Source organism: Dendrobium catenatum, unplaced genomic scaffold (genome assembly GCF_001605985.2).
Source record: "Dendrobium catenatum unplaced genomic scaffold, ASM160598v2 fragScaff_scaffold_853, whole genome shotgun sequence".
In the NCBI taxonomy this organism is placed as follows: Eukaryota; Viridiplantae; Streptophyta; class Magnoliopsida; order Asparagales; family Orchidaceae; genus Dendrobium; species Dendrobium catenatum.
Genome location: NW_021319315.1, coordinates 9,929,409 through 9,946,469, shown reverse-complemented (window position 1 = coordinate 9,946,469; position 17,061 = coordinate 9,929,409). Strand labels below are relative to the sequence as shown.

Sequence of the window (17,061 nt, the reverse complement as noted above, 5' to 3'; positions counted from 1 at the left end):
AGGAGCAACCGGTGATTAAGTTCTCCTTGGGGGAGAATGTCCCTAAGCAAGTGGACCTTGCCAAAATCAAAGAACCCAAAATCCGTCGCATGAAGGAGAATTTCCACCCTAGTCGGGGTGAGAAAAAGCCTGGCCTCACGGAGCCGCTGTTATTCACGACGGGCACTAGATCATTGGAGTCTAGGCCGTCTAGACCCAAGCTTGGGGCGTCCAAGGCGCATTTTAAGAAGGCGCTACAGGCCTTGGGTTCGATTGAGGAGGCTCCTAGGAAGAGGAAAAATGATGGAATTACCAATTCCGGCGGCGGGGACGCGTCCGCTATTGTGGATTAATGTCTACTACAATGTTCTGGAATTGCAGGGGGGCTCGAAAAAAGCACACGAGCAACTACCTGCGTCACCTGGTTGGTGACAATGAGGTGCTTTTTGTTGGTCTGTTGGAGACCAAAATTGAGGTCTTTGCCAGAGCTGATGCGGACAAGCTTATTGGGTCGGGATGGGACTTCGTCCATCGCCCAGCGACCGATAGATCGAGGGGAATTCTTATTCTCTGGCAGAAGGACATTGTGATGTTTGACGTGCTGGAAGATAATGAACAAGTTGTGGTAGGCTCCCTTGCTCTACCCAACGGTCAGAAGTGGACGACGGCGGTTGTCTATGCGAATAAGGACCATCATGTCCGGAGGGACTTGTGGGATGCCATTGCTAGGCATGGGAGCCCTGACGTGCCGCTCCTAGTTGGGGGCGACTTTAGCTGCTGCCTTAGCCATGCTGACAAAAAAGGGGGGAAGAGATTCATCTTCTCAGCCGGCGCTCAAGAGATGAGTGAGTTTATGCTTAACCTGGATCTCCATATTTTTGGTTTTATCAGACCCCAATTTACTTGGTCCAATAACAAGGACGGCGTGAGCAGGATTTGGGTTCGCCTGGATCGTTGCCTCATGAATTCTGCGGGGTTGCTGCTGGCCCCGTTTGCCACGATTCGGCACATGGGGAGGGTTGCCTCTGACCATGCGCCGTTGCTTCTTTCCTTATCCCTTGGTGGGCAGCCTAAGTCCGAAAAATGGCTCCGATTCGAAGATGTTTGGACGACATTTCCCACATCCTGGCGGATTTTGTGGAAGGCTTGGTCTCGTAACGACTTTAGGACGCCTGCGGAGGTACTCAACCGTAAGTGCAGGAGGACGCTGCGTACCCTATTTCATTGGTGCCGCAATCGTGTTAGGGAGCTTACGGATAAGCAGACCCGAGCTGAATGTCGCATTCTGGAATTGTAAGCCGCTGAATGCTCTGTGGAGGGGCTGCGGGCCAAGCAGGCGATTGAGCTTCGCCGAGTGGTGGGTGAGCTCAATGATACCATGGTGCGGCTTACCATGTGGTGGCGACAAAGGGCAAAGGTTCGATGGATTGAGGATGGTGATGCAAACTCCCATTTTTTCCATACGGTTGCCTCCAGTCGGCGGAGGGACAACAGCATTCTCTGCACCTTGCGGGATGGAGGGGATATGGAGTACGACCCGGATCGAATCACTGCTGTGTTTATGGAGTTTTTCCGGGAGAAATGGAAGGATAGGAATGCTTCCCTACTGAATTGGCCGGTGTTCCAAGAGCATGACAAACTACTGGAACATCACCTTGAGGCGCTTACTGCGGAGGTTACTGATTCTGAAATCCGGGAGGCTATCAATGGCATGGGCAAAAACCGGGCGCCTGGGAAAGACGGGATTTCGGCCTCTTTTCTTAAGTTCTATTGGGACATCATTCACCGTGAGGTTTTGGATGGCATCCGGGATTTTTTTGTGACGAGCAACATGCATAGTAGCTGGAAGGAGACGCTCATTATTCTCATCCCTAAGGTGGAGGTGGCTAACTCCCCTTCCAAGTTTAGACCAATTAGCCTTTTCCAAACCCTTTATAAGGTGGCGGCAAGGATCTTGGTCAGTCGGATGAAGCCGTTGCTGGCCTCGGTTATTGGCGAGGAGCAAGGGGCCTTTGTGCCCAGCAGGTCCATCTCCAACCACGGGCTGATTGCACAAGAGATGATTTTCCATTTTCAACATTCAACCAAGGTGGCGGGTATTATGGCTCTTAAGTTTGATATGGAGCAGGCGTACGACTGCATGCCTTGGGACACCCTCCAACTTGTGATGAATTGTATGGGGTTCCCGGAGCGCTTCACTTCTTGGGTAATGCAATGTATTTCCTTCCCTAAATTTCAATTGATTATTAATGGGCACAGGACCGACTGGATCGAAGCTTTTAGCGGATTTCGGCAAGGATGTCCGCTCTCGCCGTACCTCTTCATCCTTTGCTCGGAACTCCTTTCCAAGGCCTTCAGGGAGCGTGGCGCCCCACTTGGCTTACGGATAACCCGGGACGACATCCTGGCCTTTGCCGAGGCTAGTACGGCTAATGCTAAATGTTTGAAAGGCCTGTTTAGCAGCTATTGCGCATGGACTGGACAGCGCATCAATTGCACTAAGTCTGCCGTTCTCTTCAATAAACGGTGCCCTCTTTGGAAGCAGCGTCGGATTACGGCCAACCTTGAGTTCCGCCGAGTTCAGTCGATTGAATACCTTGGGTTGCAGCTTTCCATGCGTAAGCTGGTGGCCTTGGATTTCCCTAAGGTTTTGAAGAATGTTGTGAGTAAAATTAACAGCTGGGACGTTGGCATCTGTCCCTTGCTGGTCGTGCGACCCTCATCCGCCCTTCCCTTCTCGCCACACCCATATATTTGATGACGAATACGATCCTTCCTAGAGGCATCGCTAGCTCGATTGAGCGGTTGGCTAGAGGTTTTTTGTGGCAAAAAGATGCTCGTAACAAGGGTATTCATTATGTGCGATGGGATGAGTTGTGCCGCCCATCTCTGCGGGTGGCCTTGGCTTTCACACGTTGGCGAAGTGGCAAGGGCCCCTTCGGGCCAGGCTTGCTTGGGAGATTCTCCGGAACAAATCCTCCCTATTGAGCAGATTAGTCGCCGCCAAATATGGGCGAAACCTGTGGGATTGCACTACCGGTCGTAACATCTCATTAACTTGGAAAGTTCTGCAGGATGGGGCACTGAACCTGCGCCCTATCATTCGTTGGAATATTGGGAATGGCAGCCTTGTGGATGTTTTGGAGGACACTTGGATTTCCAATTTGAACCTCATTAGGTGGCCTTCCTTTCTGGACACGGAGGCCCTTGCGGGACTGAAGGTGAGTGATTTTCTGGAAGATGACCTCAGCTGGGATTGGGACAAGTTGGCAGGTTGCTTTGGTATTGACCTTGCCCGACGCATTTCTGACATTCAGATCAACTCGGGCGGTGGCCGGAACTACCCCGAGTTGCTGCATTCCCCACTCCGCTCCACTATTATGGCCATGGCCTACTGCCACATTGCTGGAGCCGTGGACTACCAATTTGGCTGGTTTCGCAAGTTCAAACTGCACCCGCGAGAGAATTTTTTTTGTGGCGCTTGCTGCGGGGTGCCATCCCGACGATGTGCTGGCTCTATCGGAGATACCTGTCCTATGCTATGACTTGCCCGTGGGGCTGTGCTGAACCGGAAATTATTGAACATTCCACCATTCGCTGTATTACACTGAAGAATGCCCTTGCGGTGCTTGCAAAGTGGGGCTTTTCTATGTCGGGTTTCGGCTCCTGGGAGGAATTGCTGTCCGGTCTTCAAACTGCGGCTTCTCATAATGCTTCTTATGGTCGGATTCTTTGCTACACTGTTTATTAGGTTTGGCGTGCCCGCAATGATATGATCCATGGGAGGCCCTGCGGCACGCCTACGGTTATTGTGGCGACTGCTCTGGCTATGCTTCTGAGAACCTTTGCTATGCCCGTCCTGGAGCAATGGTGCACCCCTCAATTCACTGGATTGCCGTATGACAAACTTTGGTGTGCCCCCCCTCTGGGTTGGGTGAAATTTAATGTTGACGCCTCGGTCCGGCCCTCGAATGTGGCGGGACTTGGTGTTATTGCTCGGAACCATGAAGGCCGGCTTGTGGTGGCTAAGGGCGTTTGTGTGGAGAAGTGGGATGCTACTAATGCAGAGATATTGGAGGCTTGTGCTATTAAGGATACGACACTCGAGTGGATGCGGGATCTTGATGGTATCATCATTGAGGGGGATTGCAAGCCGACGATTAAACGACTCCAGACCATGTTCAATCGAAGATGCAAAGGCCACCTCCAGACGACGGGGCTGGACCTCACCTTCTTGCTTGACTTCAAGCAAGTTTTGTTTCATCTTACCCCAAGGGAGAGTAACAGGCCGGCGGATTATTGTGCTCATCTTGCTTGTTTTGGGAACCTTTTATGGCATGATACTAATGATTGTAATTTCCCTCCCTCGCTCTTGTCTCTTTTGAGGGAGGATAGTGAACTTGCCTAGGGTCCTTTCTTGTACTCTTGTTTTTATTATTTAATGCAAATGCAACTTTCAAGGAACCCAAAAATTTTGGAGGTTCTTCATTTCTTTCCACTCCTTTCTCTCACTAGAGTGTTTCCTAGAGAGAGAAGCTCTGGGCATGGCGGGGGGGGACAGGCGGTCTCCTCCCCGCTCCGGCGGGGGTGGCGATGGAGATGGTTCGGCAGGTGGTGGAGACAGGGATCGATGACGTTCTGGTGCCGGTTCTCAAGGAGGACGCAAGGGTGTGGAGCTCAAATCTCCGGCCAAGTCGGGCTTGGGGAAATCAGTGAATAAGGGAGGTGCGGCTGCTAAGTCCTCGGGTGAGGATGGTTCTGTGGGTGCGAAAGGTGGTAAGGCGGCTGCTGGCGCCGTGGTGGAGTCGGGTTACTCACGGGATGGCCTGGCTATGGCCATGTCGGTTGAGGAGAATTCTGACGGGATGGAACTGCTGGCTCGGGAGGCCTCTTTGCCGCATTTGGCTTGCCCTGCGGTGGAAGATGGGAGTGCGGCTATGGATTTTGAGCTGGCCATGGATCGTGTGGCGGCCGCGGCTAATGCTGAAGCGTCGGCTGCTGCAAGGAGGGCGATGGCCCTTGAGTTAGCAACTGATTGTGTGCGGATGGCTGAGGCGAGCCATCGGATTGGCGAGGAGGCAGTTTCCTGCCCGGATGGGGCTGACCAGGCCTCGAAAACACAGGTGATGGGGGTGCAAGCCGGAACGGCATATGGAGATGCCGACGTTTGTATGGACGGCGGGATGGTTAGTGGGACGATGCTGGAGAACCCAGGCCTAGGTGTGAACCTCCAGTTTTCGCTTGGCTGCGGTGGGGGAGCCTAGCTTTCACGCCCGGCAAGTGTTTGTAGAAATGCCGCTACAGGCCAGCGGCCTGCTGTCTTCGGTGGCCAGGCCAGCAACGTGAATCCTGGCCCTACGACTAGTGCTTGGAAGAGGCCCGAGCACATCCGGATCACCGAGGAGGTTGCGTAAGGGGCATTCTCTACGGATGGTGTCTCAGTCAACCTCCACATGGAGATGGTGGAGAAGCGTATCCACGCGCTTCACAATGCGGTTGTTGGGAAAATTATTGGCAAAAGAATTCCTTTCTTTGTCTTGAATGCCGAGATTAAACGGCAATGGGGCCGGTTTGGGGATTATAGTCTATCTACAATTGGGACTGATTGTTTTGTTTGCAAATTTAGCTTGGAAGAAGCTAGGGATGCTGTGCTCTGTGGGGGGCCTTGGTTTTTTAGCGGAAACATTATTGGGTTGGACCGTTGGACCCCTTCCTTCTCTCCCAATTCAATGACTGGGCTTTCATCACAAATTTGGATCCGCCTCCCGCAGCTCCCATTGCAGTATTGGGATCTACATAACGTGATGAGGATTGCCTCACAATTTGGCACGCCACTTTGGATTGATGCTCAGACCGGGATCGAAGGCAGACGGGAATATGCCCGGGTGTGTGTCCGACTTGATTTGGCCAAGCAACTCCAGACGGGAACCTGGGTGAATGGTTGGAAAGGCCGATTTTACCAAAGGGTGGAATACGAAGGGCTTGGTATGTCGTGTTTTGGCTGCGGTCATGTGGGCCACAAACAGGACCAGTGCCCCACCCGCAAGGTGGCTCGTGCTGGGAATACGGCAGGGTCGCCTGCGATGACCTCTAAGGGGAAGAATGTAATGGATGGAGGAGGGTCTAGTGTGGCTTCTACGAGCAGGCCAATGCGCAGTCCGGTGGAGGGCAATGTGGAGGCGTGCGTCTATGCCGCCAGGGGGTGCTGGCTCGAGCAACTGCACTGCGTCCATAGGGTCTCGGACGCTTGCGGATATGGAAGGTAATGCTACGCCTGCCCCTGTCTTGCCGGGGCTGGCAGGTGGGGTGGATCATACTCCGGAGCTTACGGAGGATGAGAAGATGTTCGGGGATTGGAATATTGTCCCCCCGCGTAAAAAGAAGGGAGGCCAGCCTAAACAGGCCACTGCTGCGATGGAGAGCAAGCCTTGAAGGCTGGGATGGGGAGGGACAGGCCGAGGCTCGGTGCGTCTAAGGCCCACTTCCAAAAGGAATTGAAGGCCCTTGGTCCTTTTGAGGAGGGGCCTAGGAAGCGACTCAAAGAAGGCGACGTTGGGGCGGGGACACTTCCACTTCGGTTGACCAATGACTCACATCATCATGTGGAATTGTAGGGGTGCCCGCAAGAAGAATACATGCAACTTCCTACGGCATCTCGTTGCTTGCAACGAGGTTGGTTTGGTGGGGTTAGTTGAAACCAAGGTTGAGAACATAAGTAGGCTGGAGGTGGATCGCCTTGTTGGTCGTGAGTGGGATTTCTACCACCACCCTGCGGTTGGTCGGTCTGGTGGTTTGTTACTGGCCTGACGGCGGGATATCCTAAAGGTTGAGGTGGCTGTGGCCACGGAACAGTGTGTGATCGGTCGGGTTGTGCTGCCCTCCCTTGTGCGGTGGAACGTGGCCCTTGTTTATGGGCATAAGGACTACCATGTGCGGCGGCAAATTTGGGAGACTTTAGGCTCGGTGCTTAGCCCGGATGTTCCCACTATTGCTGGTGGTGACTTCAATTGTTGTATCTCCCAAGGAGAAAAGAAAGGCGGTAAATGGTTTCGGCTCTCTGCCGGAGCCCAGGAAATGATGGCAGCTCTTAGTCATCTGGATCTTCATGATCTTGGATTCTCTGGACCAAGCTACACTTGGTCGAACAATAAGGAGGGCGCTAGCCGTATCTGGGTTCGGCTTGACCGCATCCTTATTAATTCGGATGGACTGAAGTTGGCACCTTTTGCGTCGGTTAAACTCCTTAACCGACTTGCCTCCGATCACTGCCCCTTGTTACTGCGGTTGGGACTGGAGCAGAGGCATCCCAGCCCCAAGTGGATCCGGTTCGAGGATGTCTGGACTAGCTTCCAAGCCTCGTGGAGGGTGGTTAGTAAAGCTTGGGGACGGCCGGATGTTGGGAACCCGGCGGAGGTTGTCAATTTGAAGTGTAGACGTACGCTGCGGGCTCTCCACTTTTGGAGTAAACATAAAATCCGTGATCTGGGGGTGAGGAAGAAGAAATTGGAGGAGCGCATTGATCAGTTGCAGTAGGATGATTGCTCAGTGCTGGGTCTCAACCCGGAGCAGGATGCGAAGCTTCGGGCGGCTGTTGCGGAGTTTAATTCCACTCTCGCCAGATTGTCGACGTGGTGGAGGAAATGGGCTAAGGTCCGCTGGATTGAAGAGGGGGATGAAAATTCCCATTTCTTCCATGCTGCGGCGACGGCTCGACGCCGTTCTAATCAGATTGAGGAAGTCCAAACTGCTGGAGGGGAACTGTCCCACGACCCGAGCACCATACACGATGTCTTTTGGCAGTTTTTCTTGGACAAATGGCGGGAGCGCAACACCTGTATGGATCGTTGGCCTGTCTTCCTGGAGGCGGACGGTATTTCGGTGCAGGCTCGTGCGATCCTTGAGGAGGACATCACGGATGAGGATATCCGCAAGGCTGTGTTTAGCCTTGGCAACAATCGGGCACCTGGCAACGATGGTATCACGACTTCCTTTCAAAAATTTTATTGGATTATTATTTGCAATGAAGTCTGTGCTGCACTGAAAGACTTCTTTAAGACCAGTTCCATGTGTGATGAGTGGAAAGACACGTTGGTGGTGCTTATTCCTAAAACCGCGACGGCCAAGACTCCGGCTCACTTCCGTCCGATTAGTCTGTGCCAGACCTTCTATAAGGTGGTGGCCAAGATTCTTGTCACTAGGCTTAAGCCTGTGCTGCCCGGGCTTATTGGAGAGGAACAAGGGGCTTTTGTTCCTGGTCGGTCCATCTCCAACCATTGTCTCCTCGCTCAGGAAATCATGTGAAAATTCCAACATTCTACCCTCCAGGCGGGGTTGGTGGCAGCTAAGGTGGACATGGAGTAGGCTTATGACTGCATGGCCTGGGACACCTTGTCTTGGGTTCTGTCAGCTATGGGCTTCTCCCCCAAGTTCATTGGTTGGGTTATTCAATGTACCACGCGGCCCCGGTTCTCATTGCTCTTGAATGGGAATCGGTCTGAGTGGATCTTCGCCTATAGTGGTTTTCGCCAGGGATGTCTGCTCTCATCCCCATCTTTTTATCCTGTGCTCTGAATTACTGACTAAGGCATTTCGCCAGAGGGGGGCGAATCAGAGGTGCAAATTATCCCCAAGGGGGAGCGGGTCTCGCACCTGCTTTATGCCGACGACATTCTTATCTTCGCCGAAGCTTCACATGCCAATGCTTGCAGGATTCTGGATGTCTTAGGTGATTACTGTATGTGGACGGGGCAGCACATTAATAACGCCAAATCTGCAGTTTTGTTTAGTAAGCGGTGCCCACGTTGGAAGGGGCGTCGCATTGCGAATACTATGGGGTTTCGGCTGGTTGCCTCTCTTGAATATCTTGGGCTACCTCTGACTCAACGCAAGCTTGTGGCCTCTGACTTTGACCGGATAATCCAAATTGCTACGGGGAAAGTTGATGTTTGGGGCAAAAGGCATCTTTCACTGGCCGGCCGTGCCACCCTGATCCGTTCGGCGTTGCTTGCTATTCCGCTCTACTGTATGACTTTGTCCGACGTGCCCCGTGGCGTACTGGCTACGGTGGACAAAATTGGGTGGACTTTCTTGTGGCACAAAGATAGTAACAGGAGGGGCCTCCATTATGTGGCCTGGAACGAGGTGTGTCGGCCTCAAGCACACGGTGGCTTGGGTTTTCATTCGGCCTTGTCTTGGCGGGCTCCTTTGCGAGCACGCTTAGCTTGGGATTTCATTAAGCACCCAATGGTACTGTTACACCGTTTGCTCCGGGCAAAATATGGGGATGACCCGTGGATGGTGCACACAGGTCGCAACACTTCTATATCTTAGAAGGCTATTCATGAAGGTGCGGTCGCTCTTTGGCCCATTATTCGGTGGCAGATTGGGGACGGGCGGCGTATTAACATCCTCCAGGACATCTGGATTCTCGATCGGCGGTTGGAATCGTGGCCGACAATGCTTAATCCTGAGGCTTTGCTGGATTGTAGAATTTGTGACTTGCTTAATGAGGACCGGGGGTGGGACCGTCCCAAAGTGCTGATGCACTTTGGTTGTGAGCTCGCCAACAAAATTTTGGACACCTCCATACGGGCTGAGGAAGGGAGTGATGTCCCCGAAATGATTCGTTCCCACAGTGGGATGAAGGTCACGGCCATGGCCTATACGACTTCTCTACCACCGCAAGGGTGGTCCTTTTCCTGGCTCCGGCACCTTAAACTCCACCCCCGGGAGAAATTCTTTTGGTGGCGTGTCTACAGGAATGCCATCCCTACCACTGACTGGCTACTTCGACGGAACCTGGCGGACTCATCTCTATGTCTGTGGGAGTGTAACGAGATTGAAAATCTGGACCACTGTATTGCCAGGTGCACTCAGCTTCGTAGTATCCTGTGCTGCTTAGCTGATTGGGGCTTTGCTCTTCCCTCCTTCACTTCAGCGTCTGAGGTGTTTGATTCTTTGAAGAACCTTGCGGGCTCGAACCCTTTGCCAGACAAAATTTATTGCTATGCTGTGTACCAGGCATGGCGAGCCCGCAATGCGAAGAAGCATGGGAGGCAATTTGGCATTCCCAAGGTGATTGCGGCGACGGTTCTATCTCAAATTCCAAAGTCCTTCTCCTTGCCTCCGATGGAGCAATGGTGTATCAATCAGCCCATTAGGCTGCCGTTAAACCGTTTATGGTGCACCCCCCCCCCCCTCCGAATTGGCTTAAGATGAACTTTGATGCCTCTATTTTGCCGTCCAACAAGGCTGGCCTTGGCCTTGTTATCCGTGACCATGTGGGGCGTCTTATTGTGGCGATGGGTAAGACGATTGAGCATTGGGACCTTACGCGAGCGGAAGTGCTTGCGGCCTTGGCTTTCCGGGATGTGTTTGAGGACTGGATGCTTGATTGTGATGGCCTCGTGATTGAAGGTGACTGCAAGAATGCAATTAGGTGGCTGCAGGAGCTTTGTGATCTAAAGAACCCCCTCCACCGCCGGGAGGAGGGTGTGGATACTTCTTTCTTTTGTAACTTTAGGCAAGTTATCTTTCAGTTTATTCCTCGGCTTAGCAATAGGCCAGCCGATTTTTGTGCTTGTTTGGCTACTTTTGGTGGCTTTGTTTGGAAGGATGTTTCTTGTAGCTCAATACCCTCAACCTTTGTCGATTTATTAAGGGCGGAGAGCGATATGGTGTAGCACCTTGTATTTTTCCTTTATGCTTTATTAATGCTATATGCAATTTTCAAGGAACCCAAAAACTTTGGGAGAGGCTCTTCATTTGTTCTATCTTCTTTCTCTCACTAGAGTGGTTTCAGAGAGAGAAGCTCTAGGATGGCTAGAGGGGGTGGCCTTAGGTCACCTCCTCCAAATGGGGGGTTTGGTGGTAGGAATGGCGGCAAGAAGGAGGGGAGAGTTGGGAATCGATGGCAAGTGCTTGCCGACGAGGAGGCCGGCGGTGGTGAGCCGGCAGCTGCAGTGACGAGGGGCGGTTTACCGTCCAGAAATCATGGTTCGGGCCGGCCTTTGGCTGAACCAAGCAAGGGGGCTTCTCCCCTTGGTGCTCGGGAAGAAAAGGGAAAGAAGGCTCCGGCCACCATTCGGCCGGGCAAGGAGAATGCCCAAGGAGAGGGCAAGGTGGCTGCGACCAAGGCGACGGGGGCTACTCCCATGGAAGTGGCGGCTACAAGATTTACCCCTACCAAAGGGAAGTTCGAGCTTGGTATTTCATCCCCCCTTTCTAAGCCTTTGGCGGTGAGGGAGCTCATCATGAGCACCATTGGGATTTCTTCTCCGGCGGCTCAAGACTGCGGCATTATTCAAGCTCAAGGGACGAACACCTCCCATGTGGAGGAGGACGGGGCGTACAGCTCGGGTGATGTTTCACCCCGTGCTAGCAGCTATGGCATGGAGGACGAGCAGCTGGAGGTGTCCGACCGGGAGGGTTCGGCCGGTAGTGACATGGAAGAAGGCGGGGGGAGCAGCCCTCGGGAGTGTGCAGATATGGCTACTGGGTCTGATCGTGGAATGGAGTCCGACCGTGAGAATGAAGTGGCCAGTGACATGGACGATTCGGGTCATGCTTCCGGGCACCAATCGGATATGGAGGATTTGGAGGCCACTCAGGCCGAGCCCCAGCTCAAAGCCCTGGTGGCGGCGGTGTGCCCAGCTGTCCGAGCAAGCATCCCTTGGGCGGACTGCAATGAGCTACAAGAGAATCCTATTTTTGACCATAATGTGAATGATAATGAGCAGTCTCTGCAGGTTGATCACAGCATGTGTGTGGAGATTGCAAATAGTTCTAGGTGTGACCCTCCTCTTGTTACACCCACCACCGATCCCAAGGCTACAGCTTTCTGCACACAAGCTGTTTGTGGAATTGCCCTCAAGGAACCGCAGACCAGGATTGGCCAAGCAGCTGCCGCGAGCAAAGGCCCTGGCCACTTGGGAGGAACGGCCAGCAATCCCTCTGCGTGGAACAAGGTCCAGCTAGTGCCCATCTCTAAATTGAACAAGGAATCCTTCCTTGGCAAAGATGGCAAGTCGATTGATCCCGAGATCCAAGCCGTCCATAGCAATATTGCTCGGCTTGACCGTGCAATTGTGGCAAAGGTTATGGGGCGATGAATTGCATTCCCTTATCTCCTAACCGAGCTCAAGAAAAGATGGTTCCATTTTGGTGATTTTGAAATAGTCACCATTGCCCCCAATTCCTTTATTTGTGTTTTTGAAAGCTTGGAAGCAAGAGATGCCGTTCTCTCGGGAGGGCCATGGATCGTTGCAGGAAACATTATTGGCATGGATAGATGGTCTCCATCGGCTTCACCTAACTCCCTGCATGGACTTCACTCCCCAATATGGATTAGTCTTTCCCAACTGCCTCTTATATATTGGGACATTAGCAACATTACACGCATCGCCAACATGCTCGGGGACCCCTAGTGGATGGACTCCCACACTAGTACTTGGGGACGTTCCTCCTTTGCTCGTATTTGTGTCAGGATAGACCTCTCACAGCAATTAGTGTCGGGTGTATGGATTAATGGTATCCATGAACGTTTCTTCCAAAGGGTGGAGTATGAAGGACTGACGAACTTTTGTTTCGACTGTGGATTCATTGGTCACACCAAGGGGAATTGCCCATCTAAGCCTCCTCGACAAGGCTCGTCCTCGCCTGAGATGCAAGCAGCTCGGCCAAAAACAGCCCAACCCGAGAGCCTCCATGGCACCGTCCAGCCAGCCAGGCCGCCATTGCAAGCCTGTGACAACTCCCCTATCAATGGGGAATCAGAAGATAACTCTTATGGGGTGTGGAACCTGGTTACCCGCAAGCGACAGGGCAAGAAGAAGCAGATTAATGTGCAACAACCAAAGGAACAAGTGCAGCCGAGTGAGATTATGCAGCCAGCTCAAGTTTCCCGAGAGCAGCTCAAGAGAATGGAGGAAATTTCAGAGCGGATTGTTAGCCCGAATAAGCACCAAGCTAAGGATCACAAAATTGTTTTCAGTGCAGAGCGGCCAGCCCAAGACACTGTCTCAGCCGAGGTCAATCTTTCCAAAAGACAACACAAAGCTTCCAAGGCTTACATGGAGAAGCAGTTACTTCAGTTGGGACCGATTGCCACCCTCCCCCGCAAGAGGAGGAAGAACTTACATGATGACACTGGCGGGGACTTTGTCCCCTTTGAGGAACAATGAGGCCTTTCCTTGATTCTTGTCCATGGAGGCTTAGGGTGTTCATACTACGTCTGGCGTAATGGGATATCTCTCAGCCCTCAGGCTATTTTAAACCCTTTATAGGTATCTCCCCCCGCTGGAGTGGTTCTTTGAGCATGTTAAGCTTTTCTTGGACAAGTAATTGGGGAGGGCCCCATTGTGACTCAAAGGGGCTTATCCTTGCTTTAGTTGCTTTCTTTTTTGCTTATCATACTTGTATGGCTTACTTCATAGTTTTAGACCTTCCCACTTTTGTTTTTGCCTTGGGAAGGCAGATAGTTTCTCCATACTTGTTATGTACCTTTTCTTCATTTAATCAATGCAAATGCAACTTTCAAGGAACCCAAAAACTTTGGGAGGCTCTTCATTTGTTCCAAACTCTTTCTCTCACTAGAGTGGTTTTAGAGAGAGAAGCTTTGGGATGGGAAGAGGGGGTGGCCTTAGGTCACCTCCTCCAAATGGGGGGATTGGTGGTAGGAATGGCGGCAAGAAGGACGGGAAGTATGGAAATCGGTGGCAGGTGCTCGCCAACGAGGAGGCCGGCGGTGGGGAGTCGGCGGCTGCAGCTCCTAGGGGTGGTTTTCTGTCCAGGTCACCGGGTTTAGGCCAGCTTTCGGCAAACCCCAGCAAGGGGACGGCTACCCTTGGTGCTCGGGAGAAGCAAGGCAAGAAGCCCACTAGTTTTGGCCGGCCAAAGAAGGAGAATGCTTTGAGTGGAGGAGTGGCGGCTGAGCCTAAGGATTCGAGGGCTGCTTCCACGGTGGATGCGGCTGCTACAAGGTTTACTCCCCACAAGGGGAAGTTTGAGCTCGGAATAACATCACCCCTCTCCAAGAATAAGGCGGCTAGAGAACTCATCATGAGTTCTATCGGGATATCCCCGTCGGACTCCATGGCTGGCGGCTTTGCCCAAAGCCAAAGGGATGCTCCCCTCCATGGAAAGGATGACTGCAGTTCGGATAAAGGCTCCCTCCGTGAAGCAGCTACAACATGGATGATGAGCAGGATGATGGGTCCGTTTTGGCCTATGCCCCCAGCGACATGGAAGATGGCCAAGGGAATAGTCAGCGGGATTGTGCAGAGATGGAGACTGGCTCGGAGGGAGGTCATGATCCTGACCGTGAGGGGGGCGATGCCAGCAATATGGAGGAGTCCGGTGCTTCGGTAGGCCAGCAAACGAACATGGAGGACGACTTGGCTGAGTGGGCCGATGCGCAACTGCAGGCTCTAGGGGTGGCAGTTTGCCCAGCTGTGCGGGATGCCACCGCTTGTGCGGACTGCACCGAAATGCAAGACAATCCCGTCTTTGAGCAGGGAGGAGTGAATGCTGTTAGCAATGGGATGAATCTGGACTGTAGCATTAGGTGTGAACTTGGCCAGGTTTCGGCAGCCACTTCCCCTGGAGCAGCTGAAGAATGCACACAAGGTGTTTGTGATATTTCCCCTAAGGAACCGAGAGCCCCTCCTAAACAGGAATCAGCCGCGCGCAAGGCTCCCTTCCCTTTGGGAGGCACGGCTAATAATCCCTTTGCGTGGAACAAAGTGCATCTTGTCCCGATCTCCAAATTAGACAAAGGGTCTTTCCTTAGCAAGGATGGAAAGTCAGTTGATCCCGAGCTCGAGGCGGTTCATAGCAACATTGCAAAACTTGATCGTGCGATAGTGGCCAAGGTTATGAGGCGTCGCATTGCTTTCCCCTACCTCCTTAGCGAACTCAAGAAGAGATGGCTCCATTTTGGTAATTTTGAAATCGTCACTATTGCCCCCAATTCGTTCATTTGCTTATTTCAAAGTGCGGAAGCAAGAGACGCTGTGCTCTCGGGCGGACCATGGATTATTGGGGGTAATATTATCGGTATGGATCGTTGGTCACCTTCTGCTTCCCCCAATTCACTCCATGGCCTTCATTAACCCTTTTGGATCCGCCTTCCGCAATTGCCCTTGATATATTGGGACATTAGCAACATCACGCGTATTGCCAACATGCTTGGGGACCCTTTATGGATGGATTCCCACACGAGTACTTGGGGACGGTCCTCGTTTGCTCGTATTTGTGTTCGAATTGATTTGTCTCAACAGCTTGTGCCGGGAGTATGGATAAATGGGATTCATGGGCGTTTTTTTCAGAAAGTTAAATACGAGGGCCTCACAAATTTTTGTTTCGACTGCGGTTACATCGGGCATGCCAAAGGTAGCAGCTCAGCCAAGACCTCTCAGCAAGGATCGACCCCCATTGTTAATTCCGAACCCAGTCACCATGCAGCTCACAAGGAGGGACCACCCCTGACCGTCCCTTCTCCAAATCCGGCGATCAGAGGCTAGGACGACTCCAGATTTTGTGAAGAACCCGAAGACAAGTCCTATGGGACTTGGAACTTGGTGACTAGGAGGAAGAAAGGCAAAGCCAAGCTGGACATTCAACCACCCAAGGGCCAAGAGCTACCGCCACCAAACCCGAAACAAAAAACCGAGTCCTGTAAACCCGCGCCTGACTCACGGGAAGCTCTTGAACGCATGGAGGAGATCTCCAATAGGATTGTGAGGCCGAGCAAATCCCAAGCCGTGAAGCATCATGTGGTGTTCAATGCCGCACGGGGGTGCAATGATCCTTCCTCTTTGGATGTGAATCTCACCAAGTGCCAACATAAGGCATCCAAAGCGTTCATGGAAAAATAGTTGCTGCAGTTGGGGCCGATAGCCACCCTTCCCCGCAAGAGGAGGAAGAACTTACAAGATGACACTGGCGGGGACTTTGTCCCCTTTGAGGAACAATGAAGCCTTACCCTTACCCATGCACAAGGGTGAAGGTGATGCCTATCCGACTTCTGGCGCAATGGGATATCTTTCCGCCTTCGGGTGTGTTGAACCCTTTCACAGGTATCTCCCCCAGCTGGAGTTGTTCTTTAGGAATTACTGGATCTCCGAGGGCATGGCTTAGGGGTGGGCCTCATTGCAATTCAAAGGGGCTTCTCCTTGCTTTTTTCCTTGCTTTTTCAATTGTCATACTTGTATAGAGTTTTGCTTTCATAGTATAGCCCTTCCCGCCTTTTGCTTTTTTGTTTTGAGAAGGCATATAATCCATACTTTTGTGCTTTCTCTTTAATTAATGCAAAATGCAAAATGCAAAATTTCAAGGAACCCAAAAACTTTGGGAACCCAAAAACTTTTGGAACGCAAAAACTTTGAACTTTGGTTTGGCTCCATTTCCTCCCCCTTTCTTCTCTCTCTAGGTTTCTAGTGTGAGAAGCTCTGGTATGGGTCGGGGAGGTCGCCCTCGGGCACCTCCTCCCTCCGGTGGAAGTGCTGGCGGTTCTGCTATTCGGACTGCGATTGAGAGCTCGCGCTCTCCCCCTTCGCCGCGCCGATGTCGTTCCCGTCGACGTCGTTCCCGGTCGTCGTCTCGGAGTTTCTCCTCCTCCCCCTCGGCCGACTGTTGCTCTGCTTGTGCGAGGAATGTTGGGGTGGGCTCGTCCTCCCCTTCTAGGAAGAAGTCGTGTTCCAGGTCCCATTCTCTGTCTTCTTCCTGGGGACTGTCCTGCCCTACCGCTGGCTTGGCCACTTCCTCTTCTGCCTCTTCGGGCTCCCTGTGTGCAACCAGCCAGAGTTGGGTGCGCCTGCTGTAGGCCTTTTGGGTGCGGTCGCTACTGTGGTCGTGCCCGCCTCGGCTTTGCCCCTACAGCCTCGGCCCACTTCTACGCCTTGTCAGGTCTCCTCTGCCCCCCTCGAGCCGTGTGCAGGCTCTACTGCACCTGCCACTTCTATGCCTTCTGCCTGGCTCCCATCTAATCCCTCTTCCCTTCCCTCTTTGGGGTGGGCTCGGCCTCCTCACCCGCCCCTCCATGTGGTTCAACCAGATCTTTGCCTTGCTAAGGATGGTTCCTCG

The 17,061-nt window shown here is 52.6% G+C and overlaps 3 protein-coding genes across 3 annotated transcripts; all 3 read left to right on the top strand.

Moving 5' to 3' along the window:
* The first annotated feature begins 331 nt into the window (after positions 1-331).
* On the top strand, positions 332-1,276 carry LOC110098167. Its single transcript, XM_020824901.1, has one exon. It carries the CDS (start codon positions 332-334, stop codon positions 1,274-1,276), a length of 945 nt encoding a protein of 314 aa, XP_020680560.1.
* A 4,162-nt stretch (positions 1,277-5,438) lies between these two features.
* Positions 5,439-6,245, top strand: LOC114580217. Its single transcript, XM_028697041.1, has one exon. It carries the CDS (start codon positions 5,439-5,441, stop codon positions 6,243-6,245), a length of 807 nt encoding a protein of 268 aa, XP_028552874.1.
* A 319-nt stretch (positions 6,246-6,564) lies between these two features.
* LOC110098168 lies at positions 6,565-7,512 on the top strand. The gene is made up of 2 exons (XM_028697040.1): positions 6,565-6,753; positions 6,805-7,512. The coding sequence occupies exons 1-2, from the start codon at positions 6,565-6,567 to the stop codon at positions 7,510-7,512; spliced, it is 897 nt and encodes a 298-aa protein (XP_028552873.1).
* The last annotated feature ends 9,549 nt before the right edge of the window (positions 7,513-17,061 follow it).

Coding starts and splice junctions, on each gene's coding strand:
- LOC110098167 (XM_020824901.1), top strand. CDS start 332: ATGTCTACTACAATGTTCTGGAATTGCAGGGGGGCTCGAAAAAAGCAC.
- LOC110098168 (XM_028697040.1), top strand. CDS start 6,565: ATGACTCACATCATCATGTGGAATTGTAGGGGTGCCCGCAAGAAGAAT. Junction 6,754..6,804: donor ATTTCTACCACCACCCTGCG/GTTGGTCGGTCT, acceptor GATATCCTAAAG/GTTGAGGTGGCTGTGGCCAC.
- LOC114580217 (XM_028697041.1), top strand. CDS start 5,439: ATGGTGGAGAAGCGTATCCACGCGCTTCACAATGCGGTTGTTGGGAAA.